Below are 27,679 nucleotides of genomic sequence, written 5' to 3'. Positions count from 1 at the left end.
GTATTAAATACCCTCAGCATCTCTGCTCAGCTTAGGTCTGGAGATTGCAACCATCCCGCCTGCCCTGCCTAGTCAGAATTTTCTGCCATGGGATAGTTTCAGCTGATTATGTTCCTTAAATATCTGCCTTCCCAGATAATCAGTAAGAAGTTATCTTTCTTCACAGTCCACTGAAATACTCTATCCAGCCACAGGCACTTCAGGGCAGAGTAATTTGCAGTGATTCACCTTGAATTTTAGAATTAGCATGTTCCAATGAAGGGTATCAAGCTGTAAAATCTTACTGCATATTGCAGTCAGACACTACAATAAGTATGACAGAAAAAACACTATCACAAAAGAAAAAAGTTAAATTTATTATTTTAGTTCCCCTCTGTATTTTCCTTGTCCTTCATCTGTACTTGGACCTCTCTTTGTCTTTTGATTTCTTAGGACTTCTGCTTCTGTCTGCTTTTTTATCCCAGTCTCTTCCTCGGCTGTCTTCTCTGTATTTGTCTTTTTGTCTGCTGTAAGAGTAATCTCTCTCCTGAGAATGGCTGCGGCTCCGATGCCTGTCCTTCTTCTCAATCTTGGTCCTCTCCCTGCAGCGGTCTTCATGCTTCCGGTCAGAGTCCTAACAAAGGAGTTGGAAAAAATGCAGTTACAAACGAGAGGGGAAAACACACAGAGGCACCAAGAGAGCTAGAGAAAACTTGAGCATGGCTGGTTCCTTAGCTACAGCTGGTAGTACCTTAAAGAGATTCACATCCATGGTGATTTGAAGAAGGTAACACAAAAATACCCCACTGAAACCATCTGAAGAAGTAAGTTTACAGGTTTCTGACAGTGTTTATGGAAAAAAGCATGGCTGTCAGGTATGCTTCTTGTACTGCCTAAGGAGCTTTAGCAAAACTGGTTACATCTGGGATTCCATTCAGATGGATATTTTCAAACTCTTCACAAGCATCAAACATGTCTGTAAGCTAGATTTAGATTTCTGATTTTTTTACCTAAGCAATCCAAATATTTCCATAAGTTTTGGTTCAAGCACAACAGGCATTCCAGTGCTATGCAGATGCATAACATATTTTAAGACCTACCTGTAAAAATTCTTAATGGCCTAAATTCTAGGCTTCAGCAAAATGAACAACCTGACAGTTTAATATCACTACATGTGCCAACAGAGAGATACAATTTTATGGGATTTTATTAATAATACAGTTAAGCACAGATCGATATGAATTAAGAAGAATGTCTGCATTAAATCACACAGTATTTCTTTCCTCATTTCAGGTATAATTTTTCTTAGGATGTACCATGACAGCAGCCTTCACAACTGTATGGTTAAAACCTACACTCCATGTATCAACAAGCAAACTTCATTTATTTAAAAGAATGGTGAAAAAACTCTAAACAGAGATTTTATGGAGAAAGTCAGTGACTGGGGTGGTTCCCAGAGCAAACACCACCTTTAGAATGACATTGATAATGCTGAAAGTATTGGGGTTACAATAAGCAACACAAACCCTCTGGATAAACAGACACACGAATAATCACAGGTTTGATCTGTAACAAAAACATTCTGCTACTGCTGGGTACAGTAACCTCACTGGTGGCCAAATGCCTAGTCCACATCTTTACTGGACTTTATTTCAGTACAGATTTTAAAATCTGGATCCACCAAAGAGTCTCAGTGATGCTTCCAGCTACTTGTAAGAATTTTGTCCATCTACTCTCAAAATGATGCAGAGCCATACTACTACTCTTGTACCCAAAATCCTCACTCTTCGTATGTTTGAAAAAGGCAATAGGTTTCAAGCCCCTCTGTGACAAGTTCTGAGTAAACATCAGACAATGGACATGCTAGGGGAGGGGCAGACAGGAGCAAGACAAAAAATAATGGCCAGAAAACCAAATGGTGGGCTTGGTGTATGGCTGCCTTCTAACTGGTTTGTTGGTGGAGTTTCCTCCCAGAACATGGGAGAAACAGGAGAAAAGCCGGGCAGCACTCAGCTGAACCACGTAAACACTGGAGACAAGGCTACTGGCCAAGTGGGGACAGGGAACAGGTTAGTAAACATTTCAAACTACAGATAAATGGCCCAAGCTGAATGCCACAGAAAAGGACAACTTGCTGAAAGGATTAGAAGTCATACAAGCATTGAGTTAAATGCCAACAGTGACCTTCACAAAAGCATTTAAGGTAAAGGTGTTCGGGACAAGTCTGAAAGTGACACAACAAAGTCACCAGAGTAGCTAATATGATCACAATGTAAAGGAAAAAAAGTGCAATTTGAATTAATAGAATGAATTGCATCTTTATTTCTTGCTAGCATAAGTTACATTTCCCCTTTTATAAGATTTTTCATTTTAAAGTCTTTGGCATGGAAAAACGTCAGTTTTTAAAACACACTAAATTACTAAAAATAATGGTATTTTGAAACCAAATTTTTATGCCCAAAAGTCAAAAACATGCCTTGGAAGAAAAAGATTTGTACTTAAAAACAGGCTCTCTCTTGCTGCTGAAACTTTTATATCAATGCAGGATCACAGCCTCTCATCAGTCAATGAGTAAGTGATGATCACCCCAATTCTAAATCCAGCACTGTGCTGGAACACACATGAGGAAGGAAATAAGGAAAGAGGGAAAGATGCTTCTCTGGAAGTTCATGGCTGATTTTGCCAAAAATAGTAACTGGCTAAACAGCAGTCCCAGGTGAAATAGCCAGAAATATCCTGGCCACGGAAGTAAAATGCATATGCCATCTCTTCAATACATTAAACACAGTAGTTAAAGGTTAAAAGGAGCAAACAAATAGAGAGAGCCTTTTCTGGGGGCAGATTTTGATAAAACTTGACCCTGAATATGAAGGGAACAGTGTCCAATAAGCAGTAAAAGCAGGAAATCAAAACCAGAAAAATCAGTACCTCTGCCAAAACCATGCACTACAGAAATCTGAAATAGGGAAGTCCCTATGTCTTGCAAAAATCTACTGGATAGGCCTCACAGATCCAGTTCTCTTAAAAAATAAAATCCAAGAGAAAACAGAGAAAACTGGAAGGTGAACAAAGTCATAATAGAGATCTCAGGCGGAAGTATGTCCTGTATTCAAAAAAACTCTACCAAATCCTATTCACAAACCCACATGACAGTCCACCCTCCTGCCCCAGACCCACATCCTGTTACTTACTAAAAGCAAGCCACAGCACTCTACCTCTTCTACCCACTGGAATGAAGTCAAACAGCACAAGACTCAAAAATATATTCTTGAAACATCAACACAGAGGCTGAAGATTCAGGAAATGGGTATCAGACTAAGAAAAGGATGAGTCAAAATATACTAAAGAAAAAAAGTAACACCAGCAAGAGAACAGAAAAACAACTCAACATCATGGAAACTATTGAGAAAATAAAACCCCTTCAAGTCATAGCTAGAGCTGATAGCACAAACTGCAGCTCCAGTTGCCAGAACTTCCCATTATAAGCCCCATATCTCTCTTAATTAAAATCTCTGCCACACTATGGACTCATGGTGGAAGTTTCTGTATGAAGCATGGCTACTGTGGTCTTTGGCTGATGAGTTGTGGAAGGTTTGCTGCTGTTTCATTTTAAAGTTCTTACCTCAAATCCATTCAGCGATTCACAAAATAGGGTAAAGGGAGAATGTTTTGCCTGTACTAAAAATATAGGCAAATAGGCATTCACTAGAATATAGGCATTCACTAAAAAGTTTCCATGCTGCTATGCTTTGTGTTGGACTCAATATTCTCCCTGAATATATTCCACCTCAGGAACATGCCTGATTCCCCTTAGTTTCACATATTATGCCCGAAGTATGAATAGTAAAAAATAAAACAAAACTAAAATTTTGTATATGCTAAGCAGGATTTGTCACCTAAGCTAGCTGCAGATTTCACTAGGGAGGGCATGCCCAAAACACTGAGTCTGTGTGAGACTGAGTACATACTGCTAACTATATGCATACTGTACAGTACACAATGACGAGGACATTCAAATCCAGAGAGAAAAATTCTTCCCAGAAATTAATTTTCCCAGCTCCAATAGGGAATTGTGATGCTTGCCATCAGAGAATAGAAGTATGCCTCCATCTGTGATTTTGAGCCTAAGAAAGCTAAACTACTTACAGAAAAATGGGTAAAGGTGACTAAGAGAAGAAAGCTGTGGGAAAGAAGACACCAGAACCCAGCAGCAGCAGATTACAAGAACAAACCACATCAGGAGCAGGTGACTAAATCACGAAAAGATACACATAAACACAGAGGAGATCACATAGACAAGCATTAGAATATGTTCTATTCCAGAACTTGAAAATAGCACTAAGAATCCCTCTGTTCTCATTCATGTTTCTGTGCTATGAAATCTCACGATCCATTTACAACAATTAGAACAGATGTAAAAACCTACTGCTGCCAGCACTTGTGCCACCTGCAGGGGTGAAGGCTTCTAAATGATTTTAAAATGTTCTCTGCTGATAATGCATAACCAGCCCAGTTCCATGGGTGCAGCTCCTGAACCATCAGGAACAAAGACTGCCACCAAAAATACCTGTTTCAAGAAATCTAAAGCAACATTTTCAATCAGACAGGAGAAAGTCTAAACCAACATTAGTTTACACCTCTTGTATGCGCACACTGCAGTCAGGACTTCACTTACCTGAACAAGCCCCTCCCCTCCACTCAAAGGAACCTGACTGAATTAGTGCAGTGACAAAAAGACTGGGTTCATGAATGAGCAATAGGGCTCACTGCTGGCACTGAAAGATTTCAATTGCTGATGCTCATGAGAAAAACAATTTTCAAGCATCTCAGCAAGAAGTGATGCATAACAACAGAATCATGTATGCTTTTGTGTACTCAAAACTCAGGATGGGAAAATAGCCTTATTTACTGTGGCTGAAACTTTTTCACTTTCTGCAAAGATGCTAGAGACAGCTTTGTTCTCACTCATAAAGTTTGCACTGTTAAAATCCTGGGGTCTGTTCTTTTTTCTTTTCCAGCTTAGCTCAATTCTTCCTAATGCTCACTTCAGTGGTGGTTAACACACCACTTTCTCACTGCAGACTTTGTTTCCACAAAACACTGTATCTTCAGCATCCCAAGCTCACAGAAATGTGGGAATGCTGTCCTGACAGGCTGCAGTGGAACTAATGAATGACAGAATTACTGTCTCCTGGTGCTGTCCTCCACAGCCCCATAGGCTTGCACATTCCAGATGCAAGCAAACCTACATGCAGATTTTACACAAACACTTCCAAAACAGTTAAGGACAAATACAAAAAGATAATGTAAAGATAATGTAATTGTTCTCCCAACTCCACATAGGAAAGGTCCAACATATTATGGTCTGGCAAGAAAATGAGACATAATCTACAGTCATGAAATATGATTAACTACTACTTTATGACTAGCAATATGTGAACAACCAGTTCAAAGTGCTGAAGATCCCCTACTTTACGAGAGGCTACACTGCCTCTTCACGATGTTTTGGCAAAAAACCATCTAGGCCTGCCAAGCTACAAAAGTCCATGAGGAAACCCTCTTTCATAATCAAATATTAACATCAGCCTTCTGTAAGTTTATAGCTGCTGTATGTTACACAGGACTTTGCACGCCGTGTCCTTATTCAATATCACACTCTCTTCCTGGCTTCTTTTATGAGGAAAACAATGAACAGGTATAAAGTTAATGCATGAAGAGTCAAGTACCTTAGATTTTTTGGTCCTCTTGTCATCATCTTCATCTTCAGAGTGGTGGTGCTTTTTCTTTTTCTGTTTTTTAGCCAAGTGTGACTGACTTGTGTGAGACTCTTCTACATCTTCATCCAGCACAAGGTCATACTTAGCACTGATGGTGCTGGTTAAGGACAGATCTGTTTCCCAATATCAGTAAGGAGCAGAACACAACAGCCTGGGAAGCAAAGCCCTGTTTATCTAACAAGAGTTTACCAAGACTTAACAAAGACATAGTTCAGTCAGAACACAGTTGTACACATTGAAAAAAAAAAATCAGCTGCTGTGCTAAAATGACAGAAGTCTGTCCTGTCAAACAAGACAGCTAGGCTGCTTTCTCCTTTCTTTTCTACCTATGGATATCTGAACAACCTATGTTGCTTTCTCTCATGCTAACCACAAGCAAACTATAATAGAGAATGATTTAATTACTAGAATGGTCTCATTTCGGATGCAGAAGGTCCTCTCTGAAAATACTTAAGATCTCTGTTATGCCATATGTCATTCCAGGGCTGTGGACTAGGAACCTTATTCACCTGCATACAACATGGAAGTGAAACAGCACATTTTGATTTGACTAAATTCACCAAAGTGAAAACCACAAAATATTAAATTCCATCTCAAACACCAAATGGTTATATGAGCTAGAAGGGAAACATCCATTTTGGCAAGCTTTAAAAATAAGAAGTTTTTTCCAGGCTGTTTTCATAAATTCTACTTAATTCAAAAAGTACCTTTGACCAGAAAAGGATACTCTTGCTTTGGTTTTATCTTTTCTTTCAGGGCAAATTTCGAAGGTTTGTCACGTTCCTTCTCATAGTCCTTGAAATCTTCTTTGGTATACCGCCCACCTGTCCACAAAAAAATATGTTCATTTCACCCTAACCACAAATACAACCAACACCCACAACTATCATTAAGGTCTGATGATGATTTAGGAGCTCTTTATAACCACAGAGAGCTCCAGAGCAGGCTACAGTTCCAGAAACACTGACATCTGCATGATAGAGTAGAAGAGAGCAGGACAAGTTGTAATGTTCTGCCCTTCTCTTGCTTGCAGATTCTATTAAACAACAGCCAGCTTTCTGCTCATTCATGTCCAGTGGAGACAACACATAAAGAGGATCACAAAGCAGGATTCAGCAACTGGCTTAGTCTCACTTCTATTACAGGTCCTATATCACACTACTTAAAATTCTGTTACCATGAAAGCCCACAGACTGTTCTCATTATTAAATGATTTTTTGCTCTGGTCTGCACAGAGGGAAACCTCTGAGACAGCTACAGCTCAAGAATTCAAACGGAAGACTATGACAAAAAATGTTCACGTCCAGATTTAAAGAGGGACATGATGGATTTAGCTTCCACTCACTGAAGCACCAATGCACGGATCAACGAACTACGGCACCGTGCTGCCCTCTCACGGCCACGCTTAAAACTGCAACGCTCACTGGCCAGTCCAGAAACCACCACCGAGGATGGAAGGTCATTCTTTGGGAACCATACAAGCACAAGACGACATTACAGTTAGCTTTCCAGTATTTTGGACAATTTAGAGCTCAGGTAAAGTTCCCCACACAGGCAGTCAATACAGGATGCACTACGGCACCCGGTATAGACAGAATACAGAGTCATCTCAGCTCTGTGCAGGACAAGTTCCACCATTTCAGTGTTCATGGCACAACCCTACCTGCAGAAACTGCACACCAACAGAGAGCTGACTGCATTTTTATAAGATCACACACAAGAACGTCAACAATGCAATGCACAGACACCACTCTAACTGCAGTATTTTTCTCGTGCCCCCAGTATTCAAATAACCACTGCATCCACCTCTTCTACCACCCTTTTCCTCCCAAAATATCCTCAAACTCCTGAAACTGGGTTTTTGTAACATACAATCTGTCATGCAGTATGTTGGACCTACAGGAGGTGAAGAGCAGAAATCCCTGGCCTGAAAACTGACTTTTTCTTGTATGCACCTGGCTGTCATACAGTGAATAAAGAAACTAGAAAATAACAATGTATTGGCATATTATTTTGCTAGTAAATAATATATACCAAAAAAAAAATATCACTGTCCAAATTTGAGATGAAAAAAAATGTTTAGTGGCAAAATTACATTGGCTAAAAAGGCAATGAGTGGTAATGCAATGTTAATATAACAGAAGGAAGCCCTTCTACTTTTTCTCATGAAACAAATGAAGGGAAGAACTAACAACTGTCTTTGCTCTATTTATTACAGTACCAGGAACATTTATATGCTTGAAGATGAGATGACTTAAACTCCTAACTCTTTATATAATGCTTAGTTTAGAAGTCATGGCTTATTAAGTTCCGAGGATCAAAGAATTGCAAATATACCTACCTTTTCCCTTCCATTTAATCTTTGCAACAGACTGGCTAAAATCCACGTGTATCCGTCTGTCATCTATCAGCACATTGTCCATTTTGAAGTAGGCTTTCTCACAGTCTTCCTCCTGATATGAACCAGGAAAATCTTGAGTCATGATTATTTTATAGGAATATTCACAGAAAAGCTCAAACACAAATTCAACTGCTTAGTGGCATACATTTCTTTCTGAAATTCCCTAAAGCATCATAGTTCTTGAATTGCATCATTTCAAAAGAAATAGTTATGCTTTCTCTGAATATCAGCATTTCAATTCCCAATTCTTCAGTTCATTTCAGTATTTTAAAAAACTGCCAATCCAGCTACATGTTTGGCACATGTAATACATTCAAGAAAAAAAAAAGGAAAACGGAACAACTGATAAAAGTTCCATTTTAACTACATAAGTAATCTAAAGAAATGTGAGACCATTTTCCAGTGTTGTCCTCACAGATGAGAGACACCAGGACACATAAAGCTATGCACCACCAAGAGAACTATTGCCATCCATCTCACAGTAAGGGCAGTGTGTTGATACAGTGGGCATCATTTACAAGCCCAGAAGAGAAAACCGTTGGTACACATGGATCCATGACACATGTACCATGGATTGTACCATGGCACATGGATCCATCTTATTCCCTACACCCTCCTTTCTTTATGCTGCATGCTCCTAGCATTCCTTTCTTTAACTCTTCCAAGACTTAATCCCTTTTTCTGGGGAGAAAAAGGGCCTGATCCCCTCCCACTGGTTTCAGGACAGTCTAAGCACATTTTTGTACTGGCTGCTCAAACAGAGACAGACTTACATGCTTGCCTCATTTCGGACCTACAACTTTCATAATAAGTTATACTTTCTCTCAGTAAGAGAAAATATTAGCTATTCCACACTTGAAGATGTCAGTGTTTTTCCTAAATGGAAGTATCCCAAAAAGGGGCTTTTACAAGCAGGATCTACATACAGTTTATATCTAAAACCCATACCTTTTCAAACTCAATGAAAGCATAACAAAGAGATTCACCAGTCTTCCAGTCTCTGATCACTTCACAACTGAAAAAATGACAGGAAATTAAAATGTCAACACTGTTGGAGCAAAAAAATGTAGGGTAGGAAAGCACTGCTTAAAAAGGAGAGTAAGTGTTGAAAAAATAACCCAAAAAACCTCAACCCACAAAAAACCTAAACACCTTGAAGGTATTAAAACACCTGAGACCCCCTACTGCAAGAAAAAAATGCATGAGACATTGCTTTGAGCAATTATACTGAACTCACACGTGGTTACCATGAAGCACAAAACTAGAGATTAATTTCTAATCAGTGAAACAAAACATATTTTCCAACATTACTGCTTATTTTTAATTTTTTGCTTTTCACTAATGCAAGACCAGAAATTTCACATTCTGTTTTCTCTGTCATTTTAAGCAAAAGTTTAAACAAATATCCTGTGACAAACTTTCTCTTCTTAGCAAGCACCTCTTCAGCAGCTCAACTTTTTATCATGAAGGTCACTGGGCAAAATAAGAAGCCTGAAAGTATTAAGTAAGTAGGGCACATGGGAAGAATAGAGTATTGTATCAGTATTGCACAAGTCTTGTACTGGATGTAAGAATTCTGACTACAGGATGCTGGAGGAGGGCACACAGGAACAAGGGCAGGATATGTGGCATTAAGGTGAGAACAATGTAGAGAGAAAGTGACAAATCAGGATCCACAATCAAAAGATGATCAAGGCTGAAAGAAAAAAGAATCTCTGGGGGGGAAAGAAAAAAATAAACTGTAAGGCTATTCAGACAAACTACAGGAATTCTTTGCAGCAGAAAGCAGAATGATTTTGTGCAAGAACCCTCCTTCATAGATTATTCAGAGAACCTATCTGAAAGTGGAAGGACTGCAGAAGAGTGACAACTCTGACAGAGGTACAAAAAATTAGAAATCCTTACGGCATAGAGAAATCATGCTGGAGTAGTAAGAATGGCACACAATGCCAATTTCACCCCCACATAGAGACAGTGTAGTTTAGGATCTGGAAGCCTGCAGACCTGTGTGCCAGTACTGCACAGACTGCTAGAAATTCCAAGCAGAACAAACTTAGCATCCATCTCAATACACAGGGCCTACTCCAGACCACCTGAATAAACTTAAGTGAAGTGCTCTAACAGAGTCAATATGCTCATGTGTGGTGATGATGATGATCCATTCCATGAAGTCTTTTGAAATCCCTCTGCAAATTCTAATAATCTCCTGAACCAAAGGCTTTTGGGGAAAGTAAGCAGAAAGGGCATAAGGAACATCTCTGCATCGATAAACATGCAACAAGATTAGCGGGGGTTAAACCTTAACTGTATATTGTAAAAAAAAATAACCACAAAACCCCAATGAAAGAAACAACTTTAGCATTCACTAGAAAGGGAGTTAAGAGAACAAAACTGTTCCACTATAAATCTGCAATTTCCTCAAAACTGTGTGCAGTTTGGATTCTGTCATCTTGAGATGAAAACAAAAGAACAGGAAAAGGACAAGAAAAGCAAAACAAGGTAATTAAGTCTCTGCTATGAAGAAGCATGAATATGTAGCTTAGTGCTCTTGGCAAGGAAAAAAAAACAACTTTGGGGTGTAGGATAGAGGAGTGTAGGAAAGCAGATTTCACTGCCCATCTGGTCTTTTGATAGCAGTACTAGGAGGAATCAGCTGAAACTACTAGAAGCCAAGATCAAAACTGAGAAGGGCAGCAGGAATGAGGAACACCCTACAAGAAGTGTATCAGATGCAACAGATGTTTGGTGCTTTATCCCAAACCACAAATACTCCCAAAGAAAAGAAAAACCCAGAGACTCCATCCAGCTCATTGAGCATCTGACATAAAAACTGCTGAAGGGAGTGAGAGGACAGGGGCAAAGAGAAGTGCCACTTGCCTTCTTGGTTCCTACACTTCCTTAGGCTTTCCTTAAAACCACTCCTGGGGACAGGATATTTATCTAGCTAGATTTGCCTTTGTATCCTCATTGTTGTGGACTCTATCCAAACAGAGCATAAATCTCCTCTCACCAGACTTCTCCTTTACAGCCAAACCTAAACAGACTGGGAGGAATCAAGTACCATTTCAACCAAGAAGGTTTTCTCTTTTATCATAATTACCTTTTAATGGGACCAAATCGTGAAAATATTATCTCCAGGTCTTCACCTGTGGTCACAGGATTCAGTTTACAAACAAAAAGCACATTTTCTGGTGGCTTGATGTCTGCATCTGGCAAGTCTCCCACCTGGGAGACAGAAAGAAGACATTCATCACTTTGGCCTAAAGCTCTCTGTAGGTAGCACAGCACACTGGAAACACGTTTTTTTTATGTGATCTCATATTCCTATCACAAAACCAAAACTTTATTAAATATTTTTGCTACTCAGTGTCACAAAAAAAAGGTGTTTCCTATAGCACCTAAAATTTATTATTTATTTGCAATTCCACTGCTGGACTTCATGAACGTTCACATTTACGTTCTACTGTGCTTTTTATGTTCTTAGCATAAAACCAGACAGTTTCAAAAGGTGGAAGTTCACCCTTCTTGTCCCTACAAATCTTCTGCAACATTGTGGTCAGATCTGGCTTGATCTTGGAATAAGTCTCTGCTGCAAACTGTTCACCATAAATTTGAATTTGGTAGTTGTAAGGAAGTGGGATGGATTCACTCATCTTTCAATGATGTGTATTTTTTATTTACTTTTCCTTTTTTCTTAAAAAAAAAAAAAAAAAAAAAAAAAAAGGACTTCAAAGCCTGTTAAGCATGTTTACAATTTTTGTTACTATGGAGTTTACCACTGTATGCACTGACAGGAGTTTATAACATATTAGCTCAACTCTCTCCCACACATGATAAAACTTTTCCAGGACTGCAGGTATTCCAGCAGCATACTGTGTCTGTTACATTTTTTAATTGGATGAATTTCTAGCAAGCTTTTAGAAAGCCTCCACTGGCCCACTCTGACAATGAAGTATCACTGGTTTTATCAGAAAACCACAACATGAGTGCTCATGCTCAATCCTTCCACTGTACAACAGATATTTAATAGCAGATTCTGAAACATTACATCATCACCAGATAGGTAATTTCAAAATAAATAGTGCACATCCTCCCAGACTTAATAACACGCACACACACAGGAATAAGATGTAAAAGGTAAATACAGAAAGATGTTCACCATTTCCAAAAGAATTGCACGAGTTTTTGCTTCTTTTTCTGCCTGAAATTCCTCTATTTCATCTGCAGTCCGTCCTTTCATGTCATCAATTTCTTCATCTGCTCCTATTCTGCCACTCTGAAAAATGAAGGAAAAGGCTATTTATTACCAAGCCATGGCCAAAAACTCTTTCTCACTTTCCAACTATTACTTGGACAACCTCTTCCCTCCCCACTCAGGACATGAAAAATGCTTAAGCACTGTCTGCAGAACTGGGCCTTCATTCTGTTCTTCCCACTTAGACTAGAACAAAGGAAAAAAAGAGAACATGTTATCCTCATATTTCAGGCACTGTGAACTATTTCTAGACTTCTGTGACTAGTCTGAACCATATTCAGTGAGGTATTCTAAATTCTTTTCTATATACCCACCCACTCAACATCTCACAAGTGTCAACTCATCCAGGTAACTCCTGCCACAAATGAAGGTAAGGAACACTGCAAATATTTGTTGTGTCTAGCAAGACGTTAAATAGAGCACAGCACAATAATATATTTTTTTTATACATCTATACCTAGGCAGGACTTGAAGTTTATTTTATTCTCCTCACCAGCATCTCTAGAATGCTGCCTTTCTTACAGACATTTCTATGCTAAAAGGTGCATCCTCAGACAGGCTATGAACCAAAAAAACCTCAGTACAAGTCTTCACATCTCTATGCTGCTGCCAGAGAGCCATTAAATACCTTATTCTTTACAGATCTGTAGGTACATCAGAGATCAACCACTGTGCACACATACTACGAAACCCTAATTTCAATCTTGTAATTGTATCTATTAAGGTTAAAAATAAACAATATTTTCTCTAGTTAATTTATTTTTTACTAGAAACAACTGTTTCCATACAAGGGAATAATCTCACATACAATTTCCGTAACTGCATACCATGAGTAAATTATTAATAACTGCAATTATTTTTTATAAAATTCCTTCTGTTTGAACAAATAGCCCACAGCAGTATGTGTGCCTGCACATGTAACTCTAAGAATGACCAAGATTACTTCCACTGAAACACAACCTATTCACATTTAAAAGGAAAACAGCAGCAATCACTTTAACATTAATAAATGTTAGTTATATTTTTTCTTCTACCAGTAGAAGTATACAGAAAACCAGTAATACTAGAGTTGAATATTCTGAACGTTCTGCTTATCTACACTGTAAACAGAAATCTAAAATTCAGCTTTCAAACACAACTCCACTGGAGCCACAGAGGAGAGCACCCAAGTCATGCTTTTATCCTTCTCTTGTAAGGTTAAGGAGCTGTATTTGATTAAGCACAGCAGTAGCCCCAAATAACTGACAAGCATTTGACATATCAGAACTCAAGCTGGCAGTAGAAGAACTTCCTGCATGAAAAAAAGTGTAGCTCCTATAGGACACAGATTTGAGACATAAAATCTTGAAGACTGATTTCTTATTTTGGCCAAATCTGTGCTGGACACTAATTTAGATAAACTTTTAAAATTATTTCCTCCAACACTCACATCGAGCTGTTCCTTTGTAGGTTCTGGTGAGCGATCAGGAACACACAAGCCAGGTGGGTCATCAAAGGGATCATCTAAAATTACTGTATGATTTATCCTTAGAGAAAACAAAGTCAAGATCAGCACTGGTTACATGCAAGTAAAACTTGGTTTACCCAACTAACAGCAAACCAGCCCCACTGAATCTCAGTTGTATCCCAAACAGCCAAATATCCTGTGTGCTTGTAAATTCTAGCACTGATGCTTTTGGAAGGGCAACATGGCTAAATATTTTTGTACATACTTGTTTATTTAGCACTTGTTGATTTTGCCACTAATACTGAGGGGGGGGCGTTAGGGTTGGGGGTGGGAAGCATTTAAGATAGCACATACAGGTCACCTGACATCATGATATTCATCTAGTTTCCAAAAGAAGTAAATTCATTCAATAGTAGAGTATTCCTGAAAATGTAAAGTTAAAAGCAGTCACACCTGATATCTTGATATGGGATAAAATCCTTATCTACAAAGGTTTCATTAATTGTCTTCAATACATCCATGCCTTCTGTCACTTCTCCAAACACTGTATGTACACCATCAAGGTAATCCAGGTTTTCCCCTGTGGTAATGAGGAACTACAAAAGAAGATACAAAATTAGAAACAGTAAATAGAAAAATTCTGGTTTTTTTTTTTTTTTTTTTTACATTAACACACTCTCACAAAATTCAGTGGGGGGATAAAAAAACTTCTTCCCACTTTTTGTAGAAGATTGCTATGAGAACATGGTGAGCCAATGTACAGCTCACAGCCACTGCCTGAGGAAATCTCTCTCCGCAGAAGCCTGTGGGTGCAGCTCACAGGACCCTTCTGTGAATTGGTAATCAGGCACAAGGGCACTGGAGGAGCAGAGAGATCTCTGCTGGGGAGGTCTGGTGAGCAAGACCAGCAAAGGTTGATCATCTGTCCTCTCCTTTCATCATCACAGCTGATGAAAGGAGAGGACAGAAAGAGCGAGGCTACCCCTTGTGAGCTGAGCTCAAATCACCTGCTCACCAAGCAGCATTCAGCAGGTACTTTTTCAAAAATTTGGCAAAAACTCCCTAGCACTATCTTTACCTAACTCTCATAGTACTACCTTTACCTACTATCTTTACCTATTCTATCCAGACTTTTTTCCTTTCTTCCCACAAACCCTTGTCTCCTGAAAAACAGGATGCAGTAGCATTGAGAGAAGAACTAACATACACTGACTTAGATCAACTCGAACTGGCACTGTATCTTATAACAAATCAGATCTTTCACCTTAAGGCAAAAATGAAACTATGAAAGTTTATACCAGCTGAGAATTTAGTAACAAATTATAGAGGGCACTTGGTAATGGAGGAGGGAGGAAGAGGCAGATATGCACAAATAACAGAACACAGCTGCTGCACCCACACCTTACAGTCAGACTGGTAACATCCCACTCCTCATTCTCTCTACAACACAGTTAAGGCTGGTTAGTAAGTGGTAAAGATTACACTAAGCTACACTATACTTGTAAGGCAACTCCATGGAGATGCTTTCTGGAATTTTTCTTTTCCAAGGAAGAAGCTGCAATAACGTTCCTGGGATCAGCATTCATTCTCACGTGCCTGCACATACACTAGCAGGCTGCATCTTAAATATAAATTCAAATGTCATCTCTTTTTCCTACACACCCCAACCATGCCATTTTATATATACAATGCAGGGAAGCACCATAATTACCTGTATATTTTACAAGCTCTAGCTCAAATAAAACCCTACCTTTTTTTTGAATTGTTCTTATTTTCAAAACTCCCTCTTTTTAAAAATTATATATATGGATATTAAAAGTGAGGCATTTTAATTCATAGAAGTGACAATGCACCTAAAATAGTAATAGTTCAGAAATAATAGTGTTCTATGAGCTTTAAAAAAAACCTTACAAAATAAGTAACAAGAATTACCTATAGCAAAATCTTTGTGCACATGAACAGCAAACAGAACAAGACCACTTTCAAAAACTGTTTTTATACCAGCACTGGGGTAAAACTGCACTTTCAAGTAACCATACAGGAGAAACTGTGATAGGATTTCAATTTCCAAACTAACACAAAGTCATAACCAGAAAATATCAACATTATTTCAAAACTCAGTTTCCTTAATTTTTGCTTCCGTATAACTACAGAAATTTTCTTTCCTGACCATTTTATACAGTAGCAAAATCACATCAAAGTATTAACATAGTGCTGACCTGTGATCCATGCTGATCACTGCCATTGTTCACCATTGACACAGTTCCCTTCTTCTTGTGCTTGATTCTTGGCACCTTTTCTGCCTCAAAAAATCTGGCTTGATCACCATACAGTTGACTAAAAAAACAAATATAACATATATGTAACAAGAAAAAGGAATTTTAAAAAGTGAGCTAACCAAACATTTTAAAACTGTAAACAACATCTCAAAAAATTTTACATTTCACATTTATATTAGGCCTTCAAATAAACCTATATTTTACATTGCACCCATGAGCATATTTATGGACCTGTACACTTCCACAGTTTATATTACAAAGAACAACAGATTTTTCTCTGGCCATTTCACAGAGCCTTTTTTGGGGATGGGAAGGGTATACTTACATATTTTTAAGTACAGTTTATAACATTTTTCTGATGCATGAAGGAACTATACATTTTAAGTAGGTTCTGCAAAAATAAGTTATTCCACACTGAAGAAATGCAGTTATTTCCATCAAAAAATTATCTCCCAAGAAAAACAGAAAAGCAAAAATCATCATACAGACAAGACTACATACAGTAATCTGGGATATACAGGACATAGCAAATTTTTGCATTCTTATTAATTTTTTATGTCTAACCCTGCTATCACTATTTTGTCTCATTCCATGATGGCTGCATGATCAATAACCATATTTGCCCAAATGTAAGGACAGTGCTGTGTTTAAACTCATTCTGCTAAGCAGGTGCTAAGAGGATTCAAATTAAACTTTGCCTGCAAGAACAGAAACTCCAGTTCCATGGAATGGAGTTTTCTACCTGCTGTAAACAGATACAAAAGACAAACTGACATTCTCCATGCTATTGCCAGACAGGATCTGACACTCTCTCATCACACTGTACAATTTGCCATACCAGTAATTCTTAGGAGACTTGAATCATATCAAAATAAACTTAATTTACTTGTGTGCAGAGACAGGCAAGCCTGGCAAGTTTACCTACCTAGACTTGCATCTGCTTAGCACAGGTACACTGCTTCCAGGACCCCTGGAGTGGTGATTCATGGATCCATGAGTTCCAGGTTTTGTATTTAAGAGTCTCTGACAGACTGACTTACAAAAGCAAACACTACTCTAGAAACACTGTCTCTGTCAAGTGAACTCTTTTATTGCAGTATATTGTGTTCCCCAGCATCTCCCCAGTAGTCAGTTTTGCTCTGTAACTTTAATTCTACTTTTAATAACTATTTCAAATGAATCATATAGAACACACGCACTTTAACTCCATTGTAGCTGTTTGAATGATTTCTTCAGCTCTTGTCTCCATGACCACTGAAAACTTCCTAACAACTAAGAAAAGCAATTTCCTTATAAACATCCTATGTGGCTAAAACAAGCTCAAGTAAGGAGATCACTTTCTTATACAAAGAGGAAATCAAGCATAGCCTCTATGCTCCACTCATGCTCAATTTAGTACATTTTGTTATAATATTAAATGTATTCACAATGCTAATTGATTCTGTCTTCTACAGAGCATTTGGTCATGATACTTTTCCTATTGAACATAGTTATTTGCCAGCTTTTAGACAGAAATGTATGTACAAGTTGCTACCTGTAACTTCACTTCTAAGGTCAGAGACAGAACAATGTCCAAGAAAAAAAGCAATGGATGGCCAAAGGCAGCATAGAAATTTAAAAAGTTTTTAAGTATGAAAACCAAAGAAGCTTATGCATCAACATTTTTATTTCTCACCAGCAATTCTGCCCCAAGAAAGCTGAAGACAATCTAACTGGAACTCCTTCTCCGTTACACAAATTCTTTGTTGAGATATATATATATATATATATAGATATATACATACATATGTATCATTTTTATACATAAACACTTACCAAAATATGGATTCCCCTCCACGACCAGTTCCCATGGGGTCACCAGTTTGTATAATAAAATCCCTCTGTCACAAAGGAGAATACATAAGATATTGCTTTCATGTTTGTGAATTTAGACCAACCAAAAAACAAGGAATTGAGAATACTCACCTGTACATTATAAATAAGACAATAATTGTAGTATTTGACTTTGCAGAGCTTCAGGAAATTCAGACAAGCTGCAAGAAATCATACCAACATTTACAAAGGAAACTCCAGATACAATAAGAATAGATATAACAGAGCCCTAGTTTAACGTGCTGAAAAGTGGTTTTGGAGCAGACTGCACCGAGACTTATCAGGGTACAACCTATAAACGCTGACAGAAATGCTCGAAAGAGGCATAACACTTCCTCCCCTCCTACAAACCATCTCCGGCGATTCCAAGAGCCCTAAACACGGTTGGTTATGGAACATACTTTCTTCCCCCCTCCCCCGTTTATTTTCAAACATTTGAGAAAGAAGCTCACGGTAGCCCTTCGATTTAGCAGATACTACATTTGCGGCCGCAAAGCGCTGACTGCACTCCCCGGCCTCTGTCCCCAGCGAGGCCGCCACCCGCCCGCGCAAGGGAAAGCCGGTGCCGGGGGGTCAGGGGCGAGCCCGGTACCGGCGGGGCCAAGGAAAACCAGTGCCGGCGGGCTCGGCTCGTACCGCGGGGCCGCTCCTCCGTGTACAGGTCGATGACCAGGTCGCCCACCGTGGTCTCCAGCAGCACCGCCATGGCTGCACACGGTACAGCCCGGCCCGCTCGGCTCCGGCCCCGCGCTCGGCGCGCCCTCTGGCGGCGCGGAGGACCCCGCGGGGGATCCCTCAGGGGCGGGACGGGCCGAGCCCGCAGTCCTGAGGGCGCGCGCGGTGGAAAATATGGAATGTGTAAAAAATTAAGGCAGGCTGTTCTTTGATCTGTGAGATCCTGGTATACTTTCTGACAGAACAATCCGGTTGGAAAAGACCTCCCTCTGAGATCGAGTCCGCGCTGAGAGATAAGGCACACGCAGTCGTCCCGTAAACACCCTCGTGGATGGGGAATCCACCATCTCCCTGGGCGGTCCTTAGCCCGGCCCATCCCCTTGTAAGCTACCGAGTCGTTCTGAACTGTTGTGCCCGAGCACGAGAAGCTGGACTTACAATCTTGAAAACCTGGCAGACCCAAGCTGAGAGACATCAGACATTAATGCTGAGAGACATAATTCCCCCGTCTTCCTCACACAGCTGGTGACCATGACGCATCTAGTTAGTGACTGTAAAATCAGTGAGGAGCAGCTCAATGAGCTGCTGATCAATGAGGATCAGCTAAGGACTGCTGTAAGTGGAATAATCTAAAAAGGAAGATATTTTAATGTAATCCATCTGTTCAGTTATGGAAGGTGCATAGAAATAATGAGATTAAGTGAATTCCAGTTCACTAGATAGAGCTTCCCAAGCATCTGCTTTACTTAGTGCCCTTCTAGGCTGCTGTAAGGCCCCAGAAATCTTGCTCGAGGAGTGCAGGCAGTCCACTCAGTCTCTTGTGCCACAGCCTGCTAACAGCCACACATTACAAGAACAGGGACACTGCCAGCTTGTTGTTGAACTGAGCACCTCAGGGGCCCTGGAGCCCAGGGTGGTGGAAGAACCCTGACAGCAGAGGCTCAGGAGGATGTGCTGACACACTGAGGAGCTGTGCAGGGCACCTCACACCCACAGAGCTGCCATCTGACACGGCTGATGCGTTCCAGCATGCTGGCAGGGCATAGCTGCTCGCGGGAAATACTACAAACCCACATTTTTCTGAGGCATGTGCAGACTTTAGCTGCTGCCTTGCCCGCCCACAAGCATATCTGCGTGGTGTTCTTTGTTGTGGTGCTACATGTGGTCATAGTTTACTCTCTTAGGCTGTACAGGGGTGCTTGCCTTTTCCTATTCAAGTTTCCCCTTGGAGGCTATGCACTGTTTCCAAACAGGTGTGTCCCAAGCTGAAGAAAACCACCTATTTTCAAAATCGGTCCAGTATATATCATATTTATATGTCAAGCTCAGCATCTGAAGCTGATAAATAAACAGTGTGTTATAAGCAAGTGTTTGATAGGCTAGGACTTGATCCAGAACCCACTGAAATAAATTTGATATTTTTTGCTAGGCATTTAAATAAAACTGTTGTGCAGGCAAAAAAAAAAAAAAAAATCAATATAAAGTCTAACATCTATTCATTATCTAACATGGTGGGTCATATTCCCAAATCAGTGTGAAAAAGCCAGATAGGGGGTTGATATTGAAACCTTCTGTCCCCTGTTCAAGCTGTGAGCAGGTAAGGGACACCTCGTTTGCAGCCTCCTTGGCCACAGAGAAAGCGATGATGGGCTGTCACCCAGGTTCCTCAAGGGCTGGGCTGAGCTGGGCCACAACAGAGGGGCAGGTGTGCCAGGGACAGAGTTTCGTTGCTCACCTTGGCCCCAGGGCTTGTTTTTGCCTTCATTCCTGAGCATTGCCTGGCAATGCAAGGGAAACGGTGCTCAGGAAAGGCCAGGAGGGAGGCTTGGGGCTGCTAATGCCTTCCCTTCCAGAGCCACCGAGCCCTGGTGGGAGGACAAGGACAGGGACATCTGAAGGACCTGTGGACCATGCAAGAACCTGTGGTCAGGCTGTGCATTGGGAAGGGCTCAGACAGAACCTCCAGTGCTCCCCTAGGAAAGGTGGGGGCACGTTTGGTGAGCCATAGGGAGAGCTGCCATCCCTGACCCCTGAGAAGAGCTGCAGACACCAGACCCAGAAGCAGAGCATGGGAAAAGCACCTGCAGGGGCCCACCAGCAAAAAGCAGTGGAAAAAGATGTGTTCGGATGCGGAGCTGTGGGAATAACAGCAACCAAGCTGTCCTGAAAAGATGGTGCCGACCACGTGGCACAGCCATCCCACAGCAGCTAAGAGAGGGCCACTCTCACCAAGAAACCAGCATGCGGGCAGTGAAAAAGGAAACAAAGACCAAGTTTTTCAAACCCCAACTAATCTTAACAGTCCCCCTCTGAAAGGTTCTCATATTCCACAGACTCTAACAGACTAATAACTTGTGCTAAGGGTAAAAATATTGAAGGAGTGTCACACAAGGGTTACAAAATTGCACAACAGCCTAAGTTGTGCTAGATTGCAAGGCAATGTGTATTCTGTTTGCCATCTGTTAGAGGCGTGGCAGTTACCTTCTGTTAATTGGGCAGTTTTTTTTATCTCTTCCACAAACCAATCCTCCCTCTGGGGAGACATCTGCTCTTAATGGGCCATTGAATGTCACTGCATGACTGATAAAAATTACTGCAACCCATTGTGAGATGCTCTGCCCAGAGGGAGGAAGCAAGCATTCCTGACTGGATATAATCTGCGATTTTGGGGCACTAGAACAGCCTTTCCACTGGATTCCCAGAGGAGCAGCTGCCTTTTGCACTGGATCTTCAGAGGCAGACTGCATCCTTCTACAGGATCACTGCTCCAACAGAACATCTGCCACTCCAGGAGGACTGCAGCCATAATTCCAGTTGGACTGCTACAAACACCCTGACCAGCAAGGTGTCAGGTCGTATTCTGACTCTGTCAGTGTTGTTTTGGTCTACTGCATTGTTTATTTTATTTTTATTTTCTTCCCTAATAAAGAGCTGTTATTTCTGCTCCCATATCTTTGCCTGACAGCCCCCCTTAATTTCAAATTTATAACAATTCGGAGGGAGGCGGTTTACAGTTGCCAGTTCAGGGGAGGCTCCTACCTTCCTTAGCAGACACCTGTCTTTCCAATCCAAGACAGAAGTATGTCCTAGAACTTACAGTACAATATTTATTATTGTTGTTTATGCTAGCTAAAACAAAAATTAATAAGCCTCTGATAACTGAGTCTGTGACAGTTAGTAAGAAAATATTACGCTTCTGTCTCAGACATAGGCTACAGTGCACTAAAGAGATGCTAGAACGTATTTTAATATATTTTCTCGTTGTATTTCTACTTCTAGTATATCTAGATTGACCAGGAAGATTCAAAGAATATAATCATCCTAACATTCTAGATCCACTAAAGAATACATAGAGCATTAACTTAGAAATATCACAAGCACATTTCAGTCACAAAATTCTTTTAAACTGAGAATTTGCCACCTGTCATCATTTAAAAAACCCAAAAACCTGAAAGTCATTTGTTAATATCGCTTGCAATGTTACCATATTAACTAGAAAATTAAAATATCTATATTTCTTCAATCATTCATAAGTTGTTTGTGTTAAAAATTTTGGTTTACACTAGATATTACCACAAGCTTGTTTTTTTAAAAAAATACAGAAAACCTCTAAGAAAAATATATTAGTAGACAAACTTTACAAAAGTTAAACCTTTTTTCCTTTGAGATGAATGAGAAAGCCTTGTCTGGAAGAGGTTCCTTCAAGTCCTCACAGTGAAAAAGAGACCCCCTCAGCAACCACCTACTTTATTAATACTGTTCAAAGTCCATGTTTTTGTTCCTATTTTTAGTTCTTAATACAAAATAAAAAAGGGGAAAAAGGTTGGGGAGTGTACATTGGGAAAAATGTACACTCCCCCCCTTAAAGTCTTAGGTAGTTTTACGTTCTCATGTCTTTTGACCAATCATCTAACAGCACAATAATCCTACGGATAATAAACTGCCTAAACCTATGATAAATGTGTTTCAATGGACACTGGAACATGCTGGAGATGTCTGCTTATCCTGATGTCCCTTAACAAACACCACAAGGACCTATCCCATGGAAGTCCAGGACTCTTGAAGAGTCAGTTCACATAAGGGCTTGATTTGTTTACAAATTATGTTTCCTGTTTACAAACTGTTTTTCTGTTTACAGATTGTTTTCTCTAGTAGTTGGGTTTTTCTCTAAGGGATAAATGGTTTAAAAGTTAAGTAGTTTCTTGGTTTTAGAGGGAAGTTGTAACCTGTAAGCGATAAGCCTGTGACCAATGCTAACCTGGGCTCTTGCCTGCCAGATCCTGGATGTGAATGCTGCAGCTCCAGTGGAAATCATCCCCCTGCTGTCTTCTGCCCCCCTGTTTGCAAAGGGCCCTTGCAGATGGGTGACAGAGAGCAGATGACAATTTTTATGAAGGCAGAAGGGTGAGATGAAGCCATGTATCACAGCCCAGGCCTGCTAGCACTGTGTGAGTTACCCAGCCCCTGGGCTGATGGGCAGGGCCCTCGCCCAGTCCCATCGCTCCCAAGGCTGCAGGCATTTCACTGGCCGGGGCCTGAAGGGGCGGAGGGATCAGACCAATGAAAGTATTCAGACTGGGCTTTCCAAACTCGCTTTATAAGGCGGGGCTGGGGAATAAACTTTCTCTCTTGTCACATGAAAGGCTGGGTGAGTGGTCTCTTTGTCTCCTGCCCACTTCTTTCCCGCCCCTCCCCCCCCCCCCACCCCCCGAGTTAATGCAGGAGGTGTCCAGCAGCCCGTGGAAGGTTCTGGAAGGCTCTCTGCAGTTTTGGCAGTTGCCACAGCAGCTGCTGCTGCAGTTGGAGGCTGCACTTCCAGCCCGGTGCCTGTGCTCTGGCTGTAATGGTAACTCAACCTCAGCCCCCTGTTCCATTCCTCCAGCCCACCCTGGTTGTCCTGCTGAGAGCCAGGCTTGACCCCACACTGGGAGCCCAGACAAAGTCCCATGGGCACCACTGTGGGGTCAAAGCTGGTGGGAAAACCGAGGGTGTTACAGCAGGGCCTGGTGCCAGCAGGAAACCCATGGAGAGAGCCTTGCTGGCTTGGGAGGGCCCTGTGCCTCCCACTCTCAGAGCCTGGGGGCACCCAGGAAATTGTCACCATGTGTGTGGCCCTCGCTTTTGGCTGCCATCAGGGGTAGGGCCTGGGCTAGAAGAGCCCCTTGCATGTGCATGACACGTTTTTATAAAAAATAAGGAAATGTGAAATGTGAATTTTACTCATTTACTCTTGAGACTCTTTGCTGTCTTCATCTCTGGTGAAGATAGGGCAATGGTGAGCCTCAGTCATAAAAAGGAGATTGTGAGACCACTTCAGATGGAAAAGGTTTATATCCATAAATCGAAGTAATAGGGAAATCTGTGTTGCTAGGCTCGTAAGCGTGAAATTCTGCTTGGCAGGCTGCAGCTTTTAAGGTGGAAGAAGAAAGATTTCTTTCAGATTTTTTTTTGTGTGTAAATAAGGACATTTTAAGGCATGTAAATATAGTAATTATTTTTTCAGTTTTATTTGGAACCTTGAGACCCATGACACAAGGGTTAATATCTTAAACTCTTAAGGACTGACAAAATGACACAACCAAGGTCAGTACTGTACATTAAGATGTGCACTGTAAGGTACAGTACATTATTCATCAAAGTTGGAGACTATATTAGATGAGCTCCATCACCTCATCAATCAGTTCAGAGCTTTCACAGTTGACCTGTGACTTCTGGGAATCAGAGACTTTCTCTTCTGCAGTGATATTTGCCTCTTTTTCACCTGGCTTCACAATTAACTAGGATTTTTCTAGCTCAAAAATACAAACCTTTTTTCTTTTTTTCTTCTTTTTTTTTTTTTTAATTTTAGTTTAATTGGTGTGTCTCTAGGTTTCTGAGACTTTCCATTTTTTAAGATGCTAAAAGACTTTCTAGATCAGAAGATTGGCCCTAGCTTTATCACACTGCAGTGCTGGATGTAGTAAAAAACCCCTAACATCAGAAGTGAAAAAGCAGAACAAAAAAGACCCCGCTCATCAGATAAAGCAAAGGAATTGATTTAGAGTCTGCTCTACAGAAGGCCTCCTTACTCATCCTATATGTACGATTGATTATTCAAATAACTTGCTGGCAATTGATACAATTATTTCTGATTATTCTTGATTAGAGTCCTGGAACTGGGTGATTACATCTTGATGGATGCATCATAAATGCAGGACATATGGACTAGATGAGGACAGAATGTCATTTTAATTTTCAGTTTATTCATTTTTGCTAGATAAAAGGACTCAGAAAATTTAATTTTCCTGATCCTAAGCAGAAGTTGGCTGACCTTGTCTTTATTACATTTTTTTTTTTGTAATTTAAGTAGTAGAACCTCTTCAGTTATGGAGGTGAAACTCACTGTGGTTTTAAATGGTTAGGAAGGCTAAAAAACACCTTAGAGTTGTGTGATAGACATGCAAATAACGTGAGTGTGTATGTTTCCTTTCTACAAAATCAAGTCTGTAGTGATGAGTAGGTTATTCCTAGGAAAATATAACCACTGAGAAACAGCAGTTAATTCAAATTAATTTGTTGATTTCTCTCAAATTTACAAATTTAAATTTCATGTTTCCTTCTCCTGTACATTCAACTAAGTTTTTATTATTGTTTAGCATTTTACAGTTTCACTGGTGCTTAGAAGATTGTAATATGTATCAGATAAACATCTGAACTTGGGTTTTTTTATTATTTTACATCTTTATTATAAGCCATGACAAAGCTACTGGGTCTGATTCTGCTGCAGCCGAGAGTAGGGTAGGCTGGGGTTGACTGCTGAAGTCAAAGCATTCTGCAAGTAAAGTACAGAACTGATTGTAAAGGCCTTTGGTTAAGACCATTTTTATTAAAGATGTGCGTTGATTTCAATGGTGGTGTGTCTAAGAAGATTGTATCTTCTGACATGAGGGAGTGCTGCATCTAAACCAAAGAGATCCTGTCCACCAGCAGCTTGCAGTATTGGGTAAATTCCTATAGAATCAAGCAGAAACTCACTGCCAACTTAAGTCAAGATTGGAAGTATCTGACAGCAAATTGCTATTGCAGAAAAATTCTACTGGCTAGATGTGCTGTATTTAATACTTACATTACAAATATGTTCCTGTTTATTAATTTTCTTAGAGGTAATGAAGAAAAATCTCCGTGTGCATTTACAATCATGTAATCACATGTTAATTTCTGTCCACTTGTATTGTAAGCATGCCAGGCTGCACAAGTGAAGCCCTTCAGGAAAGAGGTGAAAATAGATGAGACCTGCTGAAAGTCCTTTTGCATTCTCTTTCCTCCAGAAGCCTTTCCAACGTGTACAACTGCCCCTCACAAGAGCTTATCTGTCCAAACAGAGCCCACTGAGTCAAACCACAGCGCTCACTAGGAGGAGGATGCCAGGGCTACACCTGCCCTGCTGGGAGAGGATCAGCAAATGAGCAGCAAAGAAGATGTCAACATGCTAGGAAATAGTGTAATGACCTCTGTTGGCAGAGGAAAGTTCTCAACTGATTTTAAGACTCAAAGTAATGAAAACTTAGCTGCAAGGCCCTCTCTGCAAAGAGGTTTCTCACTAAGTCATGCTAACCAAGAAGACAGAGTATCTGCTTCTGAAATCTCTGATCCTCTTAAAGTTACTGAAGAACCTCAGGCAAAGATTTTAAAACCTGATCTAGAGATACCACATCATGCCAAAGTCACATCAATACCACTATCTTTTTTCCCATCTAAACTACAGAAACTCCTTGTAGCTGCAGCGAGAAGGGTCTCTGAAGCAAGGCAAGCTACAGAAACACAATCTGTAATTTACATATGGCCAGTAATAAAGATGCAAGAGGGTTCCATATCCTTCTGGCACAATTTTTCAAAGTCTTTAATTCCAAGCAGCCCAGACTTAACAAGACCCTGTTCTAGTCCTGATGTAACTGAAGATGAGACATGTTCCCAAATAACCCCAGTGAAAGAGCTTGTGCAAGAAGAGCCAGATGGAAAAACAGCAAGATTCTATCCTCTTATTGTAAAATCATCTAACAATGCTGTTTCGGAAATTTTAAAGTCACTCACCAATATCAAGAATAAGGATTTTATGTTACCACTTTCATCTGTTAGTCCTATTGGAGAGCAACTGGAAATTCCTCTCTTTAAGGGACATGCTCTAATGATCTATAATTGTCAAGTCTACTTTCTATATGTAATGAGGCATGAAGACCTGGCAGCAGAAATGAAAATATCTGGCCACCATATGTTGTTTATGAAGACCATAGTTTGGCTCGTTACATGTCGTTCTGTCCGTAAGCTAACATTCCAAGATTCACATCCACTGCTGTTGAGAGAGGATGCTGTGACACAGAACATGAAATGTCTTACAGCCTGTGCTACCCCCCCAGCCCAAAAGAAAACATCAAATGAAATACATTTCTCTTCACACAAGAGGACTACAATCTCTCAGCCCGAGGAGTGCTCCTGTCTTGCTGGGAAAAGGCAGCAGGTGGTAACCCATGATGATCAGGTGAGCCTCTGTGTATGAACAGTAAATTGCTCTCCTGTTAGACATAGCTGAATGCAAAGTGCAGTATTCAGAATATTGATAGCAGGCTGTGCAAGATGAGTGATCTGTTCTTTTTCAGTTTTTCTGGGGAATTTAAACAGAAGTCCAGCGGATAAGATCACTGTAGAGGAAATCACATTAAGGCTTGCAGGCCTATAAGACTTCACTGTTTTAAAAAAATATAATTACATAATGCTGAGAAAAAAGTACGTCTTGAGTTATACCAAGATTTTTCTAGTGTTTGAACAGAACAAAAGCATTGTGGTCCATTGCTATTTAGAGAACAGTAGGGCAAAATTTAATATAATAGCAAGATATTTCCCAAGGGAGAAGGTTGGGTTTTTGAAAACAGGTGATGAGTACCATCATGATAATTTTTTAAAGTAACAATGAAAGAATAGAGCAGGGCTGGCATGCAAGATCCCTCCTGAATTAAATTA

At 40.3% G+C, this 27,679-nt stretch overlaps 1 protein-coding gene across 1 annotated transcript; it reads right to left on the bottom strand.

Moving 5' to 3' along the window:
- Positions 1–337: 337 nt before the first annotated feature.
- On the bottom strand, positions 338–18,793 carry PPIL4 (peptidylprolyl isomerase like 4). The gene is made up of 13 exons (XM_009092872.4): positions 18,647–18,793; positions 18,104–18,171; positions 17,954–18,018; positions 16,079–16,196; positions 14,313–14,455; positions 13,842–13,938; positions 12,317–12,433; positions 11,258–11,382; positions 9,106–9,172; positions 8,098–8,209; positions 6,484–6,580; positions 5,706–5,844; positions 338–613 (listed from the first exon to the last, which is right to left on the bottom strand). The coding sequence occupies exons 1-13, from the start codon at positions 18,714–18,716 to the stop codon at positions 392–394; spliced, it is 1,440 nt and encodes a 479-aa protein (XP_009091120.1). The 5' UTR covers positions 18,717–18,793; the 3' UTR covers positions 338–391.
- Positions 18,794–27,679: the final 8,886 nt, after the last annotated feature.

This window comes from Serinus canaria, chromosome 3 (assembly GCF_022539315.1).
Source record: "Serinus canaria isolate serCan28SL12 chromosome 3, serCan2020, whole genome shotgun sequence".
Classification (NCBI taxonomy): Eukaryota; Metazoa; Chordata; class Aves; order Passeriformes; family Fringillidae; genus Serinus; species Serinus canaria.
The sequence above is the reverse complement of the archived record's forward strand: the minus strand, read 5'-3'. Positions and strand labels throughout refer to the sequence as shown.